At 42.1% G+C, this 19,423-nt stretch overlaps 1 protein-coding gene across 4 annotated transcripts in view; it reads right to left on the bottom strand.

The window, feature by feature from the left end:
- The window catches only part of KIAA1328 (KIAA1328 ortholog), a 207,254-nt gene that overhangs the window by 170,885 nt on the left and 16,946 nt on the right, over positions 1–19,423 (bottom strand). For all 4 annotated transcript variants that reach the window (XM_039318725.1, XM_039318727.1, XM_039318728.1 and 1 more), the window contains 2 exons: positions 13,062–13,156; positions 9,638–9,753 (listed from right to left, as the gene is read on the bottom strand). In XM_039318725.1, coding sequence (XP_039174659.1) covers positions 9,638–9,753; positions 13,062–13,156 — 211 coding nt within the window. The remainder of the gene's footprint in view (positions 1–9,637; positions 9,754–13,061; positions 13,157–19,423) is intronic.

Genomic DNA, 19,423 nt, shown 5'->3' with positions numbered 1-19,423 from the left:
TCCATCTATCCATTTATCTATCTATCAATCATCTATCTATCAAGATTAATACTAGATCAAATCAAGGAACCCACCAAGAGCATTCCCACCAACACTGATAGGGTAAGCCATGTTTATATACGCAGAGAGTAAACCCCACTCTCTTCCAGCATTGCTGACGTTACCTAGCTGGACAATGAAACATCTGCAAGAAAACCACCAAGCTCAGAGAGCACTGAGGACCCCACAGTTTAACCCTGAGCTACAAATATTTTCTTCTATCAAACTGCAGATATACATTATTGGAAAATCAACCATCACCAGAATCATCAAGTCAAAAAAAAAAAAAAAAAAAAACCCTATAAGTCAAGATGCGCCACTGTGGGTCCACTTCAAAAGGAATTTAACAGTTTACTAGAAGAATCGCTGCTCAGGGAATACTGTATTGCTGAGGGATGAGGAGAAGGAACTGTCCTTTGCCTAAAATAAAGGTGGAAAAAATCACCCCACAACGGAAGGATGGATGGAGAATTTTGGGGAACAGGACCAGCTGAGAAGCAAAGCCAACCCCTTAAGCTTGGAGATGTTGATAGGACCCATCAGTTCAAGCTCCTCAAACTGGCCACCAAAGCAGATCCAGGCCTGCTTATATTTAGTACACAGCCCTCAGCATGACACAGAAAGTACAGTGGGTCACCCCGCCAAGCTGATGGAAGTCATGCACTCCTAACCAGGGCTTTGGGCAATCTTCAGTTCTGGCTCAATAGTAGTAATTGCAAAAGGGATTCTTGGAGTCCTAGTGGACGATCATTTCAATATGAACTAGCAGTGTGTGGCAGCAGCCAAAAAAGCTAATACAATCCTTGGTTGTATAAACAAAGGCGTTGAATCAAAATTACGTGAAGCATTAATACCATTTTATAATGCCTTTTTAAGACCACACTTGCAATACTGCATCCAGTTTTGGTCGCCACGATGTAAAAAAGATGCTGATATCCTAGAAAGATTGCAGAGAAGAGCAACAAAAGATGATTAGGGGGCTGGAGGCTAGAACATAGAAAGAACGGTTACTGGAATTGGGCATGTCTAGTCTTGTGAAAAGAAGGAGTAGGGGTGATAGGATAGCATTGTTCAAATATTTGAGGAGCTGCCACAAAGAAGGGGGGAAGGGGTCAACCTATCCTCCAAAGCACCTGAAAGCAGAACAAGAAGCAACAGTTGGAAACTAATCCAGGAGAGATCCAATCTAGAACTAAGGAGAAATTTCCTAACAGCAAGAACAATTAACCAGTGGAACGACTTGCTTCCAGAAGCTGTGAATGCTCCGACACTGGAAGTTTTTAAGAAGAGATTGGACAGCCATTGTTCTGAAATGGTATAGGGCAGTGGTTCTCAACCTTTTTAATGCCGCGACCCCCAACCGGTCGTAAGTCGAGGACTACTCAACTGGTGCAGCACCGTTTGCAGAATGGGACTTTTGTCGGGCTCAGCAGGGCAGAGACAGCCTGGACAATTCCTATTGGCTTTTGAAAGACAATAGAATTAGACTCTATTCAAGAGAGTCTATTCTATTGGCTTTCAAAAGCCAATAGAATAAAAGGGAGTAGCACAGCTAAGGAAAAGGGGAAAAAAATGGCAGACTGCGTTGTTTGGCGACCCCCGTGAAATGGTCGTTCGACCCCAAATGGGGCCCCGACCCACAGGTTGAGAACCACTGGTATAGGGTTTCCTGCCTGAGCAGGGGGTTGGACTAGATGGCCTCCAAAGTCCCTTCCAACTCTGTTATTCTGTTATTCCGTCATGGCCTGGTCTACAGAGCTAACGGGGGAGCAGGGGAGCCAAGAAAGCAAGATGGGGGCTATACTTCAAGATGAACATGGATGCCAGGCGCCTCTGCAGAGAGCCCTTTGAGGTTTAATCCAGCACAGCCAGCATTCGGGACCAGAAGCCATCTTGTAAATGTGCCCAGCTAATCCTCCTCTCATCAGCCTCTTTCCAACAGATCAATTCTACTTTTGTTCTCCAAAGCGCTCCGATTTTCAAGGGAAGGCCTCAAGCCACCAATCCCCCCCCCCAAAGGAGACAAAAAAAATGGGGGGGCCTCTTCAAATGCATCTCTGAACTTTGATCCATTTTAAATATTTGGCATTACTTTAATGCCAGCTTTCCTTCATGTCGGTTTAGGAGTTCATCAAATTTTCAAGGCATGTCTGATTAACCCACCAGCCGGCGACTGTGCCTTCCACAGTTAACCAGTTCCTTAAATGCACAGATGACTTAACTGATGTCGCCGTTAAAGGGTGAGCAGATAAATATTCATGGACTTTTTAAATAAGCTGCATTTTTGATTTATTACGGGATCGTGGGCTGCATTTAAGAACTTAGCAGGAGCATCCCCAACTTCTTGTAAGAGACATGGCTGCCCCAACGTCCGAGTCTGCCTCCTTTAGAAATGGTTTAACATGCCTTCCCCTCTGGAAATTTATTTTAATTTTTATTGATTAGATTTTTTTCTCCTGCCTTTATTACTTTATAAGCAACTCGAGCTAGGGAACATATCTAATACCCCTCCCTCCTCCTATTTTCCCTACAACCCTGAGGGAGAGAAGGATTGGCCCAAGGTCATCCAGCCAAAGGCAGGACTAGAACTCACTGTCTCCTGTGAGTTGGCTTTTGTTCCTAAGGCAGAACTAGAACTCGCGGTCTCCTGGTGATTGACCCCAAATCACCCAGATAGCTTTCATGCCTAAGGCAGGACTAGAACTCACAGTCTCCTGGGGACTGGCCCAATGTCACCCAGCTGGCTTTTGTGCATAAGGTGGAACTAGAATTCATAATCTCCTGGTTTCTAGCTAGACGCCTTAAACCACTACACCAGGGGTAGGCAACCTTGGCTCTTTTAGGACTCGTAGACTTCAACTCCCAGAATTCTTGAGCCATGGCTAGCTCAGGAATTCTGGGAGTTGAAGTCCACGAGTCATACAAGAGCCAAGGTGGCCTACCCCTGGCCTAAGTCCTCCTGTCCTAAGCAGTGAGCCTCCTAGGCCAGGGGTAGGCGACCTTGGCTCTTTTATGACTCATGGACTTCAACTCCCAGAATTCCTGAGCCAGCATGGCTCAACTTGGAAACCTCTCCCTTTCCCCTCAGCGTGGTTGGCTCAGGAATTCTGGGAGTTGAAGTCCACGAGTCATCAAAGAGCCAAGGCTGCCTATCCGTGGACTAGGCCTACCAGTTTCTGATAATCTACTCCTGTCAGGCTTAATAAACTAGGCCAGCGGTAGGCCACCTTGGCTCTTTTATGACTCCTGGACTTCAACTCCCAGAATTCCTGAGCCAGCATGGCTCAGCTTGAGAAACCTCTCCCTTTCCCCTCAGCGTGGCTGGCTCAGGAATTCTGGGAGTTGAAGTCCACGAGTCATAAAAGAGCCAAGGTTGCCTGCCCCTAGTCTATACCAAACTGGCTCTCATCTTGAGATTGAGGCGGAACTTAAATGGGACTAGAATTCACGGTCTCCTAGTTTGTAGGCTGACGCCTTAATCACTACACCAAATTGGCTCTCAGAATAGTTTAAAAAAAAAAAAAAAAACCTTTTTCACACATCCCCCAGCAAGCAGAACTAGACCTGAGAGGCAGCCTCCGATAAAAAAGATCCACACTCTTATTTATCAACAGGTATTTCAAGATCTCCCTGAGGCTTAAAGTTTAAATTTCCAAGACTTTTATTACCAAAGTGCTCATTCTTCTGATATAATAGCTGTTGGGGGGGGGGGGAAACCACCTTAACTTTATAAAAGACTTCCATTATCTCCCTCTGGCAATGTACCATTTTGTTCTTCAGAGATTCTAAGGTTGATAAAATAGAAATCGGAACTGGGAGAAGTCCAGTATAACAATGCTCCGCTACCTAGATGGTTCCTTTTATTTATTAACTCTTTCCATTTTTTTATGCCGCCCTCTCCCAAGACTCAGAGTAGGGTACAAAGTCATAAAATAACCACAAAACGTAACGATCAATCCCTAAACATAAAACAGCATAAAAATCCATAACTTCGGATTTTATGTATCGCTAAAGGTCACCCCAGGAAAATGGCTGGGTATTAAATGCCGGTTTAAAAACAAATAGAATAATTTGATCTAGCAGGGCAAGGTATGCGAAGGGTTGGAGACTAGGGTGGAGATGGCCTGTCTCGTGGTCCGTCTTGGTCTACTTTTCAAGCAGTTAAACAATACCCCAATCGTGGAACTATCAACTCAGACAACCAATCAAAACAGTAAAATACAGGCTAATCCAGGAACCACCAAGAATACTCACACCAACACTTGTATATAAAGCCTCCTTTTTCCAGATAGGCTAAGCATTTTTATTCCATTTTTTAAAAAAGTCACTGATATTGTTCCTTCGCTATGGAAGAGATTCCGAACACTGACATTAAGCCATCGGAGGAAAGAAGCATTCATGCAAGATGAGTGAGAAACCGTATAGTTAAAATTATATTGTTTTAAATTACGTCCTTGTTTTATGTGTATCTTCTTTTTGTCCCTCTTTATGTAGCGTAAAATTGGAGATATTAACCTGCGGCCATTTTGGCCAAACTCCTCCAGAAAGCAGCATGAATGCTCCCTCCAACAATCTTTTCCCCACCAAGGTGGAAATGCGACAAGAGATACTTCTGTCTCAAGAGCTCCCCCGAATTTATTATCATTAATGGAAGTTGTCGAGGTTAAAAACACTTGCCAAAAGATGATCAATCCCCTGGAATGTACATCCCACCTCTTGACCCCAGAGATAAAACTCCAGACTTAAGAACTTTGCCCTGGGAGACGAAATGACGGGTTCCAAATGATTGTGAGGAAAAGTTTTAAATTAAACACAAATAAAGTTCAACTGTCAGGCACAGCAAACCAGGGGCCAGGAAAGAGTTCAAAAGCACTGCAAATTTATTCCATGCAACCTATACCAAAGAATCTGATTTACTAATAACCACAATTTCCAGAAGCAAGTCGTTCCACTGGTAAATTGTTCTCAGGAAATTTCTCCTTAGTTCCAGGTTGCTTCTCTCCTTGATTAGTGTCCACCCTTTGCTTCTTGTCCTGCCCTCAGATGCTTTGGAGAATAGGTTGCCCCCCTCTTCTTTGTGGCAATCCCTGAGATACTGGAACACTGCTCTCATGTCACCCCTAGCCCTCTGTGTGTGTGTGTGTATATATATGTGTGTGTCTTTGTAACAGAATAACAGAATAGCCAAGTTGGAAGAGACCTTGAAGGTCATCTAGTCCAACTCCCTGCTCAGGCAGGAAACCCTATACCATTTCAGACAAATGGCTGTCCAGTCTCTTCTTAAAAACTTCAGTGTTGAAGCATTCACCTCTTCTGGAGGCAGGTTGTTCCACTGGTTAATTGTTCTCACTGTCAGGAAGTTTCTCCTTAGATCTAGGTTGCTTCTCTCCTTGATCAGTTTCCAGCCATTGTTTCTTGTTCTGCCTCCAGGTACCTTGGAGAATAGCTTGACTCCCTCTTCTTTGGGGCAGCCCGAGATCTCGGAACACTGCTATCATGTCCCCCCTCATCCTTCTCTTCATTAAACTAGACATACCCAATTCCAGCAGCTGTTCCTTATATGCTTTAGCCTCCAGTCCCCTAATCATCTTTGTTGCTCTTCTCTGCACTCTTTCTAGAGTCTCAACATCTTTTTTTACATCGTGGTGACCAAACCTGGATTCTCTATTCCCAGTGTGGCCTTACCAAGGCGTTGTAAACTGGTATTAATACTTCACGTGATCTCGATTCTATCTGCAATCATGTCACCCCCGGTCCCTCTTTTCACTAGACCAGACATACCCAATTCCTGCAACCATTCCTCATATCTATGTTTCACTGACAAATGCATAACAGCCAACCCTCACTTGCTAATGCTCAATGACCTTCTGGCCGTTTAAATATTCCCATTAGCAGTAAGAGATAAACCCAGAGGAGTAGCTCAGCCAGTTCATCACCAGGCCTTCAGTCAGCATCCAAATGTGCATTTATTCAATCCCTAATCCCAACACCTACAACCCACTTATGGCCTAGATTAACACACACTCCGCTAAAAAAAATTACACAGCACCTTCAGGCTTGGCTTAGTACAGTGGTTCTCAACTTTTTAATGCCGCGACCCCCAACCGGTCGTAAGTCGAGGACTACTCAACCGGTCGTAAGTCGAGGACTACTCAACTGGTGCAGCACCGTTTGCAGAATGGGACTTTTGGCAGGCTCAGCAGGGCAGAGACAGCCTGGACAATTCCTGTTGGTTTTTGAAAGCCAATAGAATTAGACTCTATTCAAGAGAGTCAATTCTATTGGCTTTCAAAAGCCAATAGAATAAAAGAGAGTAGCACAGCTAAGGAAAAGGGGGGAAAAATGGCGGATTGCGTTGTTTGGCAACCCCCGTGAAATGGTCGTTCTACCCCAAATGGGATCCCGACCCACAGGTTGAGAACCACTGGCTTAGTAAGTCACGCAGACGCAGCCATTGCAACCTGTAAAATCCTGATTGATGGGCTAGTATGGTGAATGAAGCCAACCCCTTGAGGCCGATTTAACAACACACACCGCGAAGGAAGCAAACACAGGCTTAGGAGGAAGGGTAGAGCCAGCCATTCAACCCTGCCCTCAAGTGTGACGTTCTCGTGGTTTAATTTTGAAAATGCGGGGCCAGAATCCTCACGCAACACTGACCAAGTCTTAAGCAGGAGCTTTTCCCCCCACCCCACTGCTCTGCAAGTCCTGCTAAGTGGCATCACGACAGACAGTCTCCCCAAATCCTGCCCAGATGCCCGGAACCGTCTGCTATCTTCACACCTGCTAAAATGTCCTTGATGTCAAGACTGCTAACATCGGATGTTCTTGCCTGCCATCCATGAAGAAGCAAACCTGTTTTATTTAGCCTGTATAGCACTTCTAGAGTTAAAGCAGATCGTAGTAGTCTAGGGGATGGGAAAGTATGCAAGTTAATCATAACAATGTCTGAGCACAGTGTGGCCAAGGTCAGCCCAGCTGCAACGGGAGGGGCACTTCACACTTCACATTCATTGGAGAATGTGATTGATGACTGTAAAATGAAGGAATGAGTTATGCTTTGTTACGGGTGTTTGGGGGAGGGAGGATTCAGGTTTTGGCTTAACTTTGTTAGTGCCGAAGCTATGCAGAATAATAAAATAATTCTTTTTAGAGGAATAAGCCTCAAAATTCTTTGAAAAGCTGCTTCCTTTCGGAACCATGACACTTGAAAGTTTTCCAGAAACTTCCGTAGAACTGGAGAGGTTTCGTTTCTCTAACTAACCCAGTCGAAAGCAACACCTCCCCCCACCCTTACTCTAATGGCAAGATGAAAACAGAATGACACATGGCTCCCAACTTTTCACCCTTGACAAGTAGTCGGTGGAACTCCTTGGGGTTGAGCTGATGCCGGCACAGGGACCGTCTCGGAAGCCTTAATAAAGACTCCTTTGCACCCATGGGGTGTGCGTGAGTGGGATAGCACAGGATCTTTCAGAGTACTGACAATATTTATGAGGTGGCTAGATTACAGCCTTCGGGACATCTTTCCATGCAGGAAACAAAAATGTGAAGCTGCAAAGAGAAGATCACTGCAGGGACATGCAGTGTAAATTTCTTTAATAAATAAAGATATTGATAGACGATCATAACCGTAGATCGGGATTGAACTGTGTGGGGTCCTGGGTGCTCTCTGAGCTTTGCTGCTTCCTTGCAGACGTTTCCAGCTGGCTTTTGTGACTAAGGTGGGACTAGAATTCCCCCTCTTGGTGACAAGCACAAACAGGAAAGTTCAACACACTGAAAGAGGAAATGAATCAATTGCAGATGGCCACCTTAAGCTTTGGCAAATTGAGATGGACTGGAATCGGACCCTTGCACTCAGCAACGTTTGCTGCCTAGGATGTGAGAAACCATGACGAAATTGTGTTGTTTTCATACAAGTCGTCGGCGACTTACAAGTTCGTTTAGTGACAGTTCAAAGTTACTGAAAAAAAGGACTTACGGCCGTTTTTCACAGTTACGACCTTTGCAGCGTCCCCATGATCATGTGATCAAAACTCGGACGCTTGGCAACTGACTCATACTTATGACGATTGCACTGGCCCCGGGGTCATATGATCCCCTTTTGTGACCTTCTGACGAACAAAGTCAAGAGGGAAGCCAGATTCACTTAACAACTGGGGCAAGCAAGGTCATAAAATGGGGCCAAACTCACTTAAGAACCATTTTGCTAGCAATGGAAATTTTGGGTTCAATTGTGGTCATAAAGCGAGGACTACCTGTTATACGAATTCAATATTCTAACCCTTTCACCCAACTCTCAGTACACTTCGGATGGACAAAAACTTTGCTTTTTTAAAAATAAAAATAGTTTGGATAGAAAAAAGTGAGATCAGCTGCAGCCAGGGTGAAAGCTGTCAACTGCCAACTCCTACGCCCAGCCTCTTCCTACCGTCCACTGGACTGCCAGCTGGTTCAGCTCAACAGCTCGCCAGTGTTATTGGAGGCATACAAAAGAAAACTGGACTTCAGAAATGTTGCATTTAAAAAGCTGGGAAGTGGAAGTGTGGCGGGAGGGAATAAAGGAGGGAAAGAGGAAGGGAGGGAGGAGATGAGGGAGGGAGGGATAGGGAGGGAGGGAGGGAGGGAGGGGAAGGAAGGAAGGAAGGAAGGAAGGAAGGAAGGAAGGAAGGAAGGAAGGAAGGAAGGAAGGAAGGAAGGAAGAAGTTCAATTGTTATTGGAATTTCAAAGAGTTCAAAAGAAGGAAGGAAGGAAGGAAGGAAGGAAGGAAGGAAGGAAGGAAGGAAGGAAGGAGTTCAATTGTTATTGGAATTTCAAAGAGTTCAAAAGAAGGAAGGAAGGAAGGAGTTCAATTTTATTGGAATTTTAAACAGTTCATAGGAAGGAAGGAAGGAGTTCAACTGTTATTGGAAGGAAGGAAGGAAGGAAGGAAGGAAGGAAGGAAGGAAGGAAGGAAGGAAGGAAGGAAAGAAGGAAGGAAGGAAGGAAGGAAGGAAGGAAGGAAGGAAGGAGTTCAACTGTTATTGGAATTTAAAAGAGTTCGAAGGAAGGAAGGAAGGAAGGAAGGAAGGAAGGAAGGAAGGAAGGAAGGAAGGAAGGAAGGAAGGAAGGAAGGACCCATTGAAACACTTGACCAATCCCACGGTCCGCCATTTCTCACCAGATTCAAGCCCTCCAGAACTTCTGCGAGAGTCGGGGTCGGCTGCAGAAGAACACGGGGTACCATCTCCCCTAAGGCGAATCTGACGGAGGACAAGTAAGCAAGAGAGCCGGGAGGGAGCAGGCCATACAGTGTTTTCCTAATACGCAGAATTATTATTTTTGCGTGCGTTCTTCTATTCTTTCTACCTTTGACAAATCTCTCCTGCGCAGCAGCAAGACAACATCCTGGGAACAGGTGGGTGGCCGTTTCAAGCTCCTATGAGCCCCCGCTGGCAGCCCCCTCGGATTGCTTCTGAATGGCTGCACACGGAGAATGTGTGCCCAAGCCATAAATCAGGGCAATTAATTTCTTCCTGGTTGGCTTTTTTAATTCCACACCGTCCATTCCTCACTCCCACCCCCATTGTACACACGCACACACAGAAAGGATATCTTCCCTCTCTCGGATGATGAGCTCGTTCTGATCCTCCAGTTGTCTGATCTTCTTCTCAAAGGCCTCTTGCTCGGCTTTCAGCCGCTCCTCCGTCACCTCTTTTTCCTCGCTCACTCTGGAAAAGATGAAAAGGACTCAGCACGCACACACAATCAGACAAATACCGGGCACCAACAAAACACCGTGGATTTGGATCAGGACTAGCCTGAAGCCCCTCTACCTCCCACCTCCCACATTTTCACGATTCCTGCTGCTTCTGCTTGTCATAAATAGAAGGGGCCAATCAAGGGGTTGGTTTGATTGTGTTGCTGCTGCCATGGGGGGGGGGGGGAGTGTGTGATTTTTATAGTGTGGATATTTAATGTTACTTGTGAGTTGGGGGGGTGTCATCGTGTAAATTTGTTTAATAAAGATACCGATTTGTTGTTATTAGTTGCAAAGTCGTGTCCGACCCATCGCGACCCCATGGACAATGTTCCTCCAGGTCTTCCTGTCCTCCACCATCTTCTGGAGTCCATTTAAGTTCACACCTACTGCTTCAGTGACTCCATCCGGCCATCTCATTCTCTGTCGTCCCCTTCTTCTATTGCCCTCAATCTTTCCCAGCATTAGGCTCTTCTCCAGTGAATCCTTCCTTCTCATTAGGTGGCCAAAGTACTTGCGTTTCAACTTCAGGATCTGGCCTTCTAAAGAGCAGTCGGGGTTGATCTCTTCTAGGACTGACCGGTTTGAACGCCTTGCAGTCCAAGGGACTCGCAGGAGTCTTCTCCAGCACCATAGTTCAAAGGCCTCCCTTCTTTGGCGCTCAGCCTTTCTTATGGTCCAACTTTCACAGCCATACATTGCAACTGGGAAAACCATGGCCTGGACTATACGCACTTTTGTTGGCAGGGTGATGTCTCTGCTTTTTAGTATGCTGTCTAGATTTGCCATAGCTTTCCTCCCCAGGAGCAAGCGTCTTTTAATTTCTTGGCTGCAGTCCCCAACTGAGGTGATCTTTGAGCCCAGAAAAATAAAATCTGTCACTACCTCCATTTCTTCCCCATCTATTTGCCAGGAACTGAGAGGGCCAGATGCCATGATTTTGGTTTTCTTAATGTTGAGTTTCAAGTCAACTTTTGCACTCTCCTTCTTCACCCGCATCAAGAGGCTCTTTAGTTCCTCTTCACTACCAATAGAAGATACCGATAGAAGATCAGATACCGATAGAAGATCATAATTGTAAGCTCGGGGTTGAACATTGTGAGGTGCTGGGTACTTTCTGAGCTTTGCCGTTTCCTTGCGGACGTTTCCAGTTGGATTTTGTGACTAAGGTGAGACTAGAATTCCACCTCTCCTGGTGACTGGCCCACCCAACTGGCTTTCATGCCTAAGACAGGGCTAGAACTCAATCTCCTGGTAATTGGTCGAAAATCACCCAGCTGGCTTTCAAGTCTAAGGCAGGACTCACAATTTTCTGGGGATTGGCCCAAAGTCAGTTGGCTTTTATGCCTAGAGTGGAACTAGAACTCACTGTCTCCTGGTGATTGACGCAAAGACACCCAGCTGGCTTTTGTGCCTAAGGCAGGACTAGAACTCACAGTCTCCTGGTGATCGGCTGAAAGTGACTCAGTTGATTTTCATGCCTTTTCAAAGCAGGACTAGAACTCATAGTCTCCTGGTGATTGGCTGAAAGTGACTCAGTTGATTCTCATGCTTTTCCAAGGCAGGACTAGAACTCCCCATCTCCTGGAGATTGGCTGAAAGTGACCCAGCCGGCTACCCAAACTGGCACCTTCCATATTGAGAGCAAGCTGCATGACGACTGCTGGAACTATAACTCCCAGAATTTCCAGGCGCCAGGGATTCTGATCCTAAGACATCAAGATGGTACTGGGAAGTGGAAAGTGGTTTAAGAATCTCCTCTGGCAAAGCTCGTGCTAGCATTTTTTGCTATTTAGATGTTTGCCACCTGAAATTTTTTAATAAAAATAATAATAAAGGGGGGGATAAACGTAATTTTTTTTTGTACCACCACAGAGATTAGAGCAACATCTGAGGCCCAGTCCAAACAAGGCTGTTGGATATCAAGGTCAAATTAGCTGTATTCACTCCCATCCCTAAACTTGGGAGAGGCTGGCCTTAGTAAGTTGTGTAAATCCAGCTACTGTTGCATGTAAATAGTGGTGTTTTACGCTATTCAGCAATGCATGAGTGAGAGAGAGAGAGAGAGAGAGACAGTTTGGTCTAGTACCGTACTTTCTGGTGTATAAGATGACTTTCGCAAGCATTAAAATTGGCGTCGAAGTCACAGGTCGTCTTATACACCGAGTCGTCTTATATGCCAGAAATACAGGTAGTTTCCGACGTATAAGACAACTTTTTAGGCATGTGACTCGGCGCCGAAGACGGGGGTTGTCTTATACGCCAGGTCGCCTTATACGCCGAAATATACGGTAGTTACGGCATCAGGCCAAAAATCAGAAGATGGTAAATTCTAGTCAGTGATGGGATATCTACAACTTCTGCAGGCAAACCGTTCCATTGATTAATTGTTCTGTCAGGAAATTTCGCCTTAGTTCTAGATTGGATCTCTCTTTGATTAATTTCCATCCATTGTTTCTTTTCTTGCATTCTGGTGCTTTGGAGACACAGGTTGACCCCTGTCTTCTTTGTGGCAACCTCTGAAATATTGGAAGATTGCTATCATGTCACCCTGGTCCTTCTCTTCATTAAACGAGACATACCCAATTCCAGCAACTGTTCCTTATGTTTTAGCCTCCATTCCCTTGATCATCTTTGTTGCTCTTCTCTGCACTCTTTCCAGAGTCTCGACATCCTTTTTATATTGTGGTGACCAAAACTGGACGCAGTATTCCAGGTGTGGCCTTAGGTATTAACCCTTTACGTGCTCTTGATTCTATCCCTCTGTTAATGCAGACTAGCATTGATGGTGAGTTCTAGTCTTGCCTTAGGCAGGAAATCCAGCTTGTGATTCTCAGGCCAACTACCAGGAGATCGTGAATTCTAGTCCCACCTTAAGCATGAAAGCCGGCTGGGTGACTTTGGGCCAACCACCGAGAGACTGCGAGTTCTAATCCCGCCTTAGGCATGAAAGCTGGATGGGTCACCTTGCGCCAATCAATCTCTCTCAGCACAACTCACCTGCCAGAGATGTTATTGTTGTGAGGAAAATAAAAGGAAGGACTGTTAGGTAGATTCGCCACTTTGACTTGTTTATTAAAAATAAGAAAGGTGGGATAGAAATAAAGTAAGTAAGCAAATAAGTTTGCAGCAGGGGAGACCTTTAGTCAGCTTTCTGTGATCTCTTGGAGACAATGAAGTAACACACTTTGAATAAAGAGACATTCTTCCACTTCACAAAACAACAAGCGGGAAGGAAATTCTCAGCCTTCCACATTATCACACCCAGTTTATCCTCACCTTGCAAGCTCCTTAATTAAGTTTGCGATGCGTCTTTTGTCTTCAGGGCATAAATCCTTTAAAGAAGCACTTTTCGGTTCTCCCTTGTCGGGCCCCTAAAATTTAAAAATCAACATTTACAAAAAGAACTTATTAACGTGGAAAAGAATTGACAATACATGTATTTCAAGCACGAACGGCTGCAGATTCAGCTGCAGATTCAGCCATACTTGAACAGACAAGTGGGAAAAAAAAGACACATTTTTACAAACAAGTACAGGGATAAACTTCCCAAATGTTGCTCTGGAAGAGTCACTGTTGGCATTTGCTTCTACAAATAAGCTTCATCAAGGACTGGAAGGAAGGAAAAAGAGAAGGACTGTGATATTTGGAGGGGCCTCAGAAATGGGGCTTTGGGCAGGGGGTGCAATCCTATTTTTAACCTTTGGGAATTTATCATCTGTGGCTAATACGTTTTTGTTGGTTTTTTTTGCCAGAAGCAGCAATTGCTTCTGAAGATCTGAGGTATTACAAGGCTTTTTGAAATGCAAATTACAACTGGAAAAAAAAAGGGTAAAAGTACATTTTGGATATGTAAAGAAAAAAAAATGAACGATTCAAACTCCCCAAATGACTTCCAAACAAGCTCTTATATACAGCGTTTGATTGCAGGGTGAAAACCTAATAAAATTTCATCCCGTAATTCAAGCTGCAAATTCCAAAACATACTAAGCGTCATTGCAACGTCCCATTCTGCTCCTGGGATGAGTCTTTAGGCCTCACACTGCTCACCAAATTGCTAGAGCATCAAAAATTCAGAGTACCTGTAGATATCTAATACTACATACATTAACAGCAGCAAGAATTGTATTTGCCCAACATTGGAAAAATGAAAACCTACCAACTGAAGAAGTACTAATTAAGAAAATTCTAGAGTGTGCAGAAATGGGTAGACTGACTTTAGAGATTAAAGAGACAGAAGACTTAGTGTACTTTAGAACCTGGGATAATTTCTATCAATGGCTAGAAAAACCAGTCAGAGAGAAAGGGATGTGATATGTAAGTTTGAATGTATATTAGCATATTATATTAGCTTTTTGCTAGTCAGCTAACTAAGGTATGTAGGAAGCACATCACAATAGTAATGGGGGACTTTAACTATCCTGACATCAACTGGGAGACAAACTCCGCACCAAGTGGAAGATCAAACAGGTTCCTGGCAAACCTAGCAGACAACTTTGTCTCCCAAAAAGTAGAGAATGGAACTAGGGGATTAGCCATTTTTGATCTAATTCTCACTAACAGAGATGAAATGATAGACGGTGTTGGAGCCATAGGAACCCTGGGAGGAAGTGATCATGCAATATTAGAATTCAACATTATAGAAGCACAACCAATAGAACACAGTCAAACTAGAGTCTTGGACTTCAAGAGAGCTAATTTCAATAAACTTAGAGAGGGCTTGGGAAGGATCCCATGGATGAGAATCCTCAAGGGGAAAACAACTCAAGAAGCTTGGGAAATTTTGAAAAATGAGATAATAAAAGCACAGTCTAGCACAATACCAACAAAGAGGAAAAATAACAGCTATCAAAAGAAACCAGCATTAGGTTTGGTCTCTGCTGGGATGCTGCAAGCTGAATGGCAACGTCGAACGGAGGTTAAAGAGCAGAGAATGACTCGTGCAGCTTATAGACGCAAAGAGAAGGAGCAACGTAAGAAAGAGGCTAAAGAAGTTTCTTCTGAAAGTGCATCATTGCCGGTGGGAGGAGCAAGACCCAAGAGTTATGCAACACATGCAGCAATGGCAGATCTCCAAGGTGTCTTCTCCGGGCTCCTGGCTAAGGGAGATGGCAAAGTTTCTGACCTGGAATGTTAACGGATTGAATTCTCCTCAGAAAAGGAAAAAAAATCTTCTATTATTTGAAGCAACATAACAATGATGTTATTTGTTTACAGGAAACTCATATTTTACTTAAGGATCAGAAATATTTAGTTAATGCTCGTTTGGGATCTCATTTTGTATCTTCTGCTCCGGGGAAAAAGGGGGGAGTTGTTATCTACGTGAAGCAAAATTTACCAGCTTGTCTGGTAGAATCGGATCCCCAAGGAAGATATGTGATGATTGAACTTGGCTTATATGGTAAGAAAGTACTTATAGTGGGACTTTATGCACCAAATCAGCAACAGGAACAATTTTATAGGTTGTTACATCAAAAAATAACTTTGCTGGACTATAGATCCGTGGTATTAATGGGTGATTGGAATGGTGTCTTAGATACACAAAGGGACAAGAAAGGTTCTTCTCCTTTTTTTAAACATGCAAAATTACCTAAAGCCTTTTTTGACATGAAAGAGGACTGGGAACTAAGGGATTATTGGCGGGAATGTAATCAAGAGGAGAGAGATTTCACCTTTTTCTCAGATAGACACCAATCCTTCTCAAGAATTGACTTTTTTTTTATTACAACGGACTTATATAATAGAGTAAAAAATGTAAAGATTTTTCCTAGGTAGCTAACGGATCATAGCCCAGTTTGGATGGAGCTGACTCAAGAAAAAGAGGATAGAAGATCTTGGAGAGTGAATGAAAATTTATTTAGACAAGAAAAGAATGTTCAAAAGTTAAAGGAGTGTTTAAAGGATTATTTTGCTTTAAATATGTATAAGGGGACTTCAATGTCAATGGTATGGGATGCAGGTAAAGCATTTATGCGTGGTATTTTGATAAAAATGAACAATTATCATAAGCGAAAGCAGACTCAGAAACGTAAAGAATTGGAAGATGAAATTAAATTAAAAGAAAAGTCCTTGATTTTAAATCCTTCTGATGAAAATATTAAAGAATCTGTAAAGTTATTAAGGACACAATTTAATATGTTGTTAGCAGATCAAGCTGCAACCAACTTATTGTTTATGAAACAAAATACATTTTGTAATGCTAACAAGCCAGGGAGATGGTTGGCTTACCAGCTAAGAAAGAAACAGAGACAGAGAATAATAGATAAAATAAATTATCAGGGTAAATTAGTTTCTCAGAAGGAATTGATTAAGAAATCTTTTTTGGAGTATTACCAAAAATTATATAAATCTACCAATGTTCAAATTTTAGATATAAATAAATACTTAAATGAGGCTAGTTTTCCCAAATTGACAGAGGATCAGAAGCAGGAAATTAATGGCTTAATTACTAAGGAGGAAATTGCGTTAGCAATTCAGCAATTGAAACCAGGGAAAGCACCGGGTACGGATGGGTTAACAGCTGTTTATTATAAAGCTTTAATGGAGGAGATGATTCAGCCATTAGGTAATCTTTTTAATGATATTCTACAGGGTCTAGAGATTCCTCCTTCATGGCGTAGTGCTTTTATATCACTGATTCCAAAAGAGGATCAAGATCTTACTTTACCAAAGAATTATAGGCCTATATCTCTTCTAAATGTGGATTATAAGATATTTGTAAAAATTTTAGTAAATAGGCTTATGAGGGTTGTGCATCATCTTGTGCATAAAGATCAATTTGGGTTTATAACTGGAAGGTATATGAAAAATAATGTTAGACAAATTATTAACTTATTAGAATATTTAGATAAGAACAACCAAGTCCCTGCAGGGTTGATATTTTTAGATGCTGAAAAGGCTTTTGATCAATTGAATTGGCATTTTATGTTAAGAGTAATGGAGGAGATGAATTTTGGTGAAAAGATAGTACAAGCTCTTACGGTAATATATCAAAAACAAACGGCACAACTTATTGTTAATGGAGGGTTGTCAGAGGTTTTCACAATAGAGAAAGGTACCAGGCAGGGATGTCCATTATCACCGTTGTTGTTTGTTTTAACATTGGAAATATTGTTAATCAAAATTCGAGAGTCGCAGGAAATTGAGGGAATAGAAGTTAATAAAAAAGAATATAAGTTAAGAGCTTTTGCGGATGACTTGGTGGTTACTTTGTCGCAACCTACTCATTCTGTAGTAAAGTTATTACAATTGATTCATTATTATGGTTTGGTCTCGGGCTTTAAGATTAATGTTAACAAGACTAAAATTTTATCTAAAAATATGACTAGCCAGGAGAAGCAGACCTTGGTTAATTTGACGGGTTTTGAAATTGTTAATAAGGTAAAATATCTGGGGGTGATGTTATCTGTTTCTAATGCAAAACTATTTAAAAATAACTATGAAAGGTTGTGGGTTAGGGTACAGAAAGACTTGAAGAATTGGGAGAAGTTGCAATTATCCCTTATGGGAAGAATTGCAGTGATAAAAATGAATATTCTACCCAAGTTTCTCTTTTTGTTTCAAATGCTACCGATTTTGAAGAATGAGATTAATCTAAGCGAATGGCAGAAAGGCCTTAACAAATTTATTTGGGCAGGGAAAAAGCCAAGGGTTAAGTTTAAAATTATGCAAGACTTTCGTGAGAGGGGTGGACTCAAGGTACCGAATTTGAAATTATATTATGATGCGGTGGTTTTAACACTAATTAGTGATTGGGTAAATTTGACAAATCCTGAGATACTCCATCTAGAGGGATGGGATTTACTTTTTGGATGGCATGCCTATTTAATATTTAACAAAAAGATGGACTGGGTTTTTAAATCTCATATTTTAAGAATTTCTTTACTTAGGACTTGGAGAAAATATTATAAAAGTGATTTTAAAGTACCATTATGGGCTATACCTTGGCATGCAATAGAAGGAATAAAAAGGGGTGCTAAAATGGATATGGTGTCTTATAGACAGTTACTTAGATGGGATGGACAAAACTGGCAGTTAAAATCACGGGAAGAGTTAGCACAAGAAAATATTATTTATTCTTGGTTCCAATATAGGCAATTAGTAGATAGATGGAAGGTGGATTGTAAGGTGGGTATTCTTAGAGAAGATGAAAATTTTATTAAGCAAGTGAAGGATCAAAGACAAACCCACATTAAGAGGATTTATGGGATTTTAGTTGAATTGGATTCAGAAACGGAACTAATTAAAGATTGTATGATCAGATGGGCGCAGAACTTTGGTGAGCCAGTTTCATTGGACACCTGGGAAACCATCTGGGTCAGAAATGTCAAATTTACACAAGCACAGAACTTAAGGGAGAATTTTTATAAAATGTTTTATAGATGGCACCTTGATCCACAAAAAATGTCTCTTATGTATCCTGACTTACAACCTAACTGTTGGAGATGTGGTTGCATGGACGCTACTTATTATCACATTTGGTGGTCGTGCAGAGAGATAAAAGCATTTTGGATTAAGATATGGTGGAATATCCAGAGAATTTTTAGAAGGAGGGTAAAATTTACTCCGCAATTATTCTTGCTGGGTATAGTTACTGATTGTGATACAAAGGAGGCTATATTGATGTTAAATTTGATTACAGCTGCGAGGCTGTTAGTAGGACAATTTTGGAAGAAGGAATCTTTGCCTACATTGCAGGAATGGTTTCTTAAAGTGTCTCATTTGGCGGAAATGGCAAAGATTTCGGCTTTTTTAAAGGAACAAACGCAAGAGAAATTTCTTGCTGTTTGGGATAAGTGGATAAAATTTATACAATTTAAACTGGATACAAAAAAATATTATATAGCCTTTTCATAATCTTCATTTTTATATATATATATATGTTTTAATGTTATATTTTCTTTTTTTATAAATATAATTTTTAATTGTTTTTTAATTAAGCCTATATTCTGCTCTGGGAAGCTCTGGGGGGGAAGGGGGGGTGTTTGGGTGGGGGGTGGGGAAAGGGGGTTTTGTTGTGTAATGTTTAGTTTTTTTTTGTATATGTTGTTTTTTGTCTTTGTATGGTTTTGTTCTTTTTGTAAAACTTATAAAACTTTTTAATAAAAAAAAAAAAAATAAACCAGCATGGCTGCATAAAGAACTCTCTGACAAATTGAAAGATAAAAAGGACAAGTACAGAAAGTGGAAAGAGGGGAACATAACTAAGTCAGAATATCAGCAAATAGCCCGAGCCTGCAAAGATGAAGTGAAGAAAGCCAAGGCTCAAAATGAACTAAGGCTTGCGACCAAAGTCAAAAATAACAAAAAAAGCTTCTTTCAACATGTAAAAAACAAGAAAAAAGTGAAGGAAATGATTGGTCCATTAGTGGGTGGAAGTGGCAAGAAGGTGACAAGCAACAGGGAGAAAGCAGAACTATTTAACTCATTTTTTGCATCTGTCTTTACACAAAGGGAAAAAACAGACCAACCTATCAAAAATAGTGCCATAAAAAACAAACCAGAAACACAAGTTAAGATAGGCAAGAAAATGGTTAGGGAGCACCTGTCCAGCCTAGATGAGTTCAAATCTCCAGGACCAGATGGATTACACCCCAGAGTTCTCAAGGAACTGGCAGATGTGATATCGGAGCCACTGAACT

Source organism: Crotalus tigris, unplaced genomic scaffold (genome assembly GCF_016545835.1).
Source record: "Crotalus tigris isolate CLP2741 ecotype Arizona unplaced genomic scaffold, ASM1654583v1 scf7180000021486.375087, whole genome shotgun sequence".
Lineage (NCBI taxonomy): Eukaryota > Metazoa > Chordata > Lepidosauria > Squamata > Viperidae > Crotalus > Crotalus tigris.
This window is presented reverse-complemented; position numbering and strand designations above follow the sequence as displayed.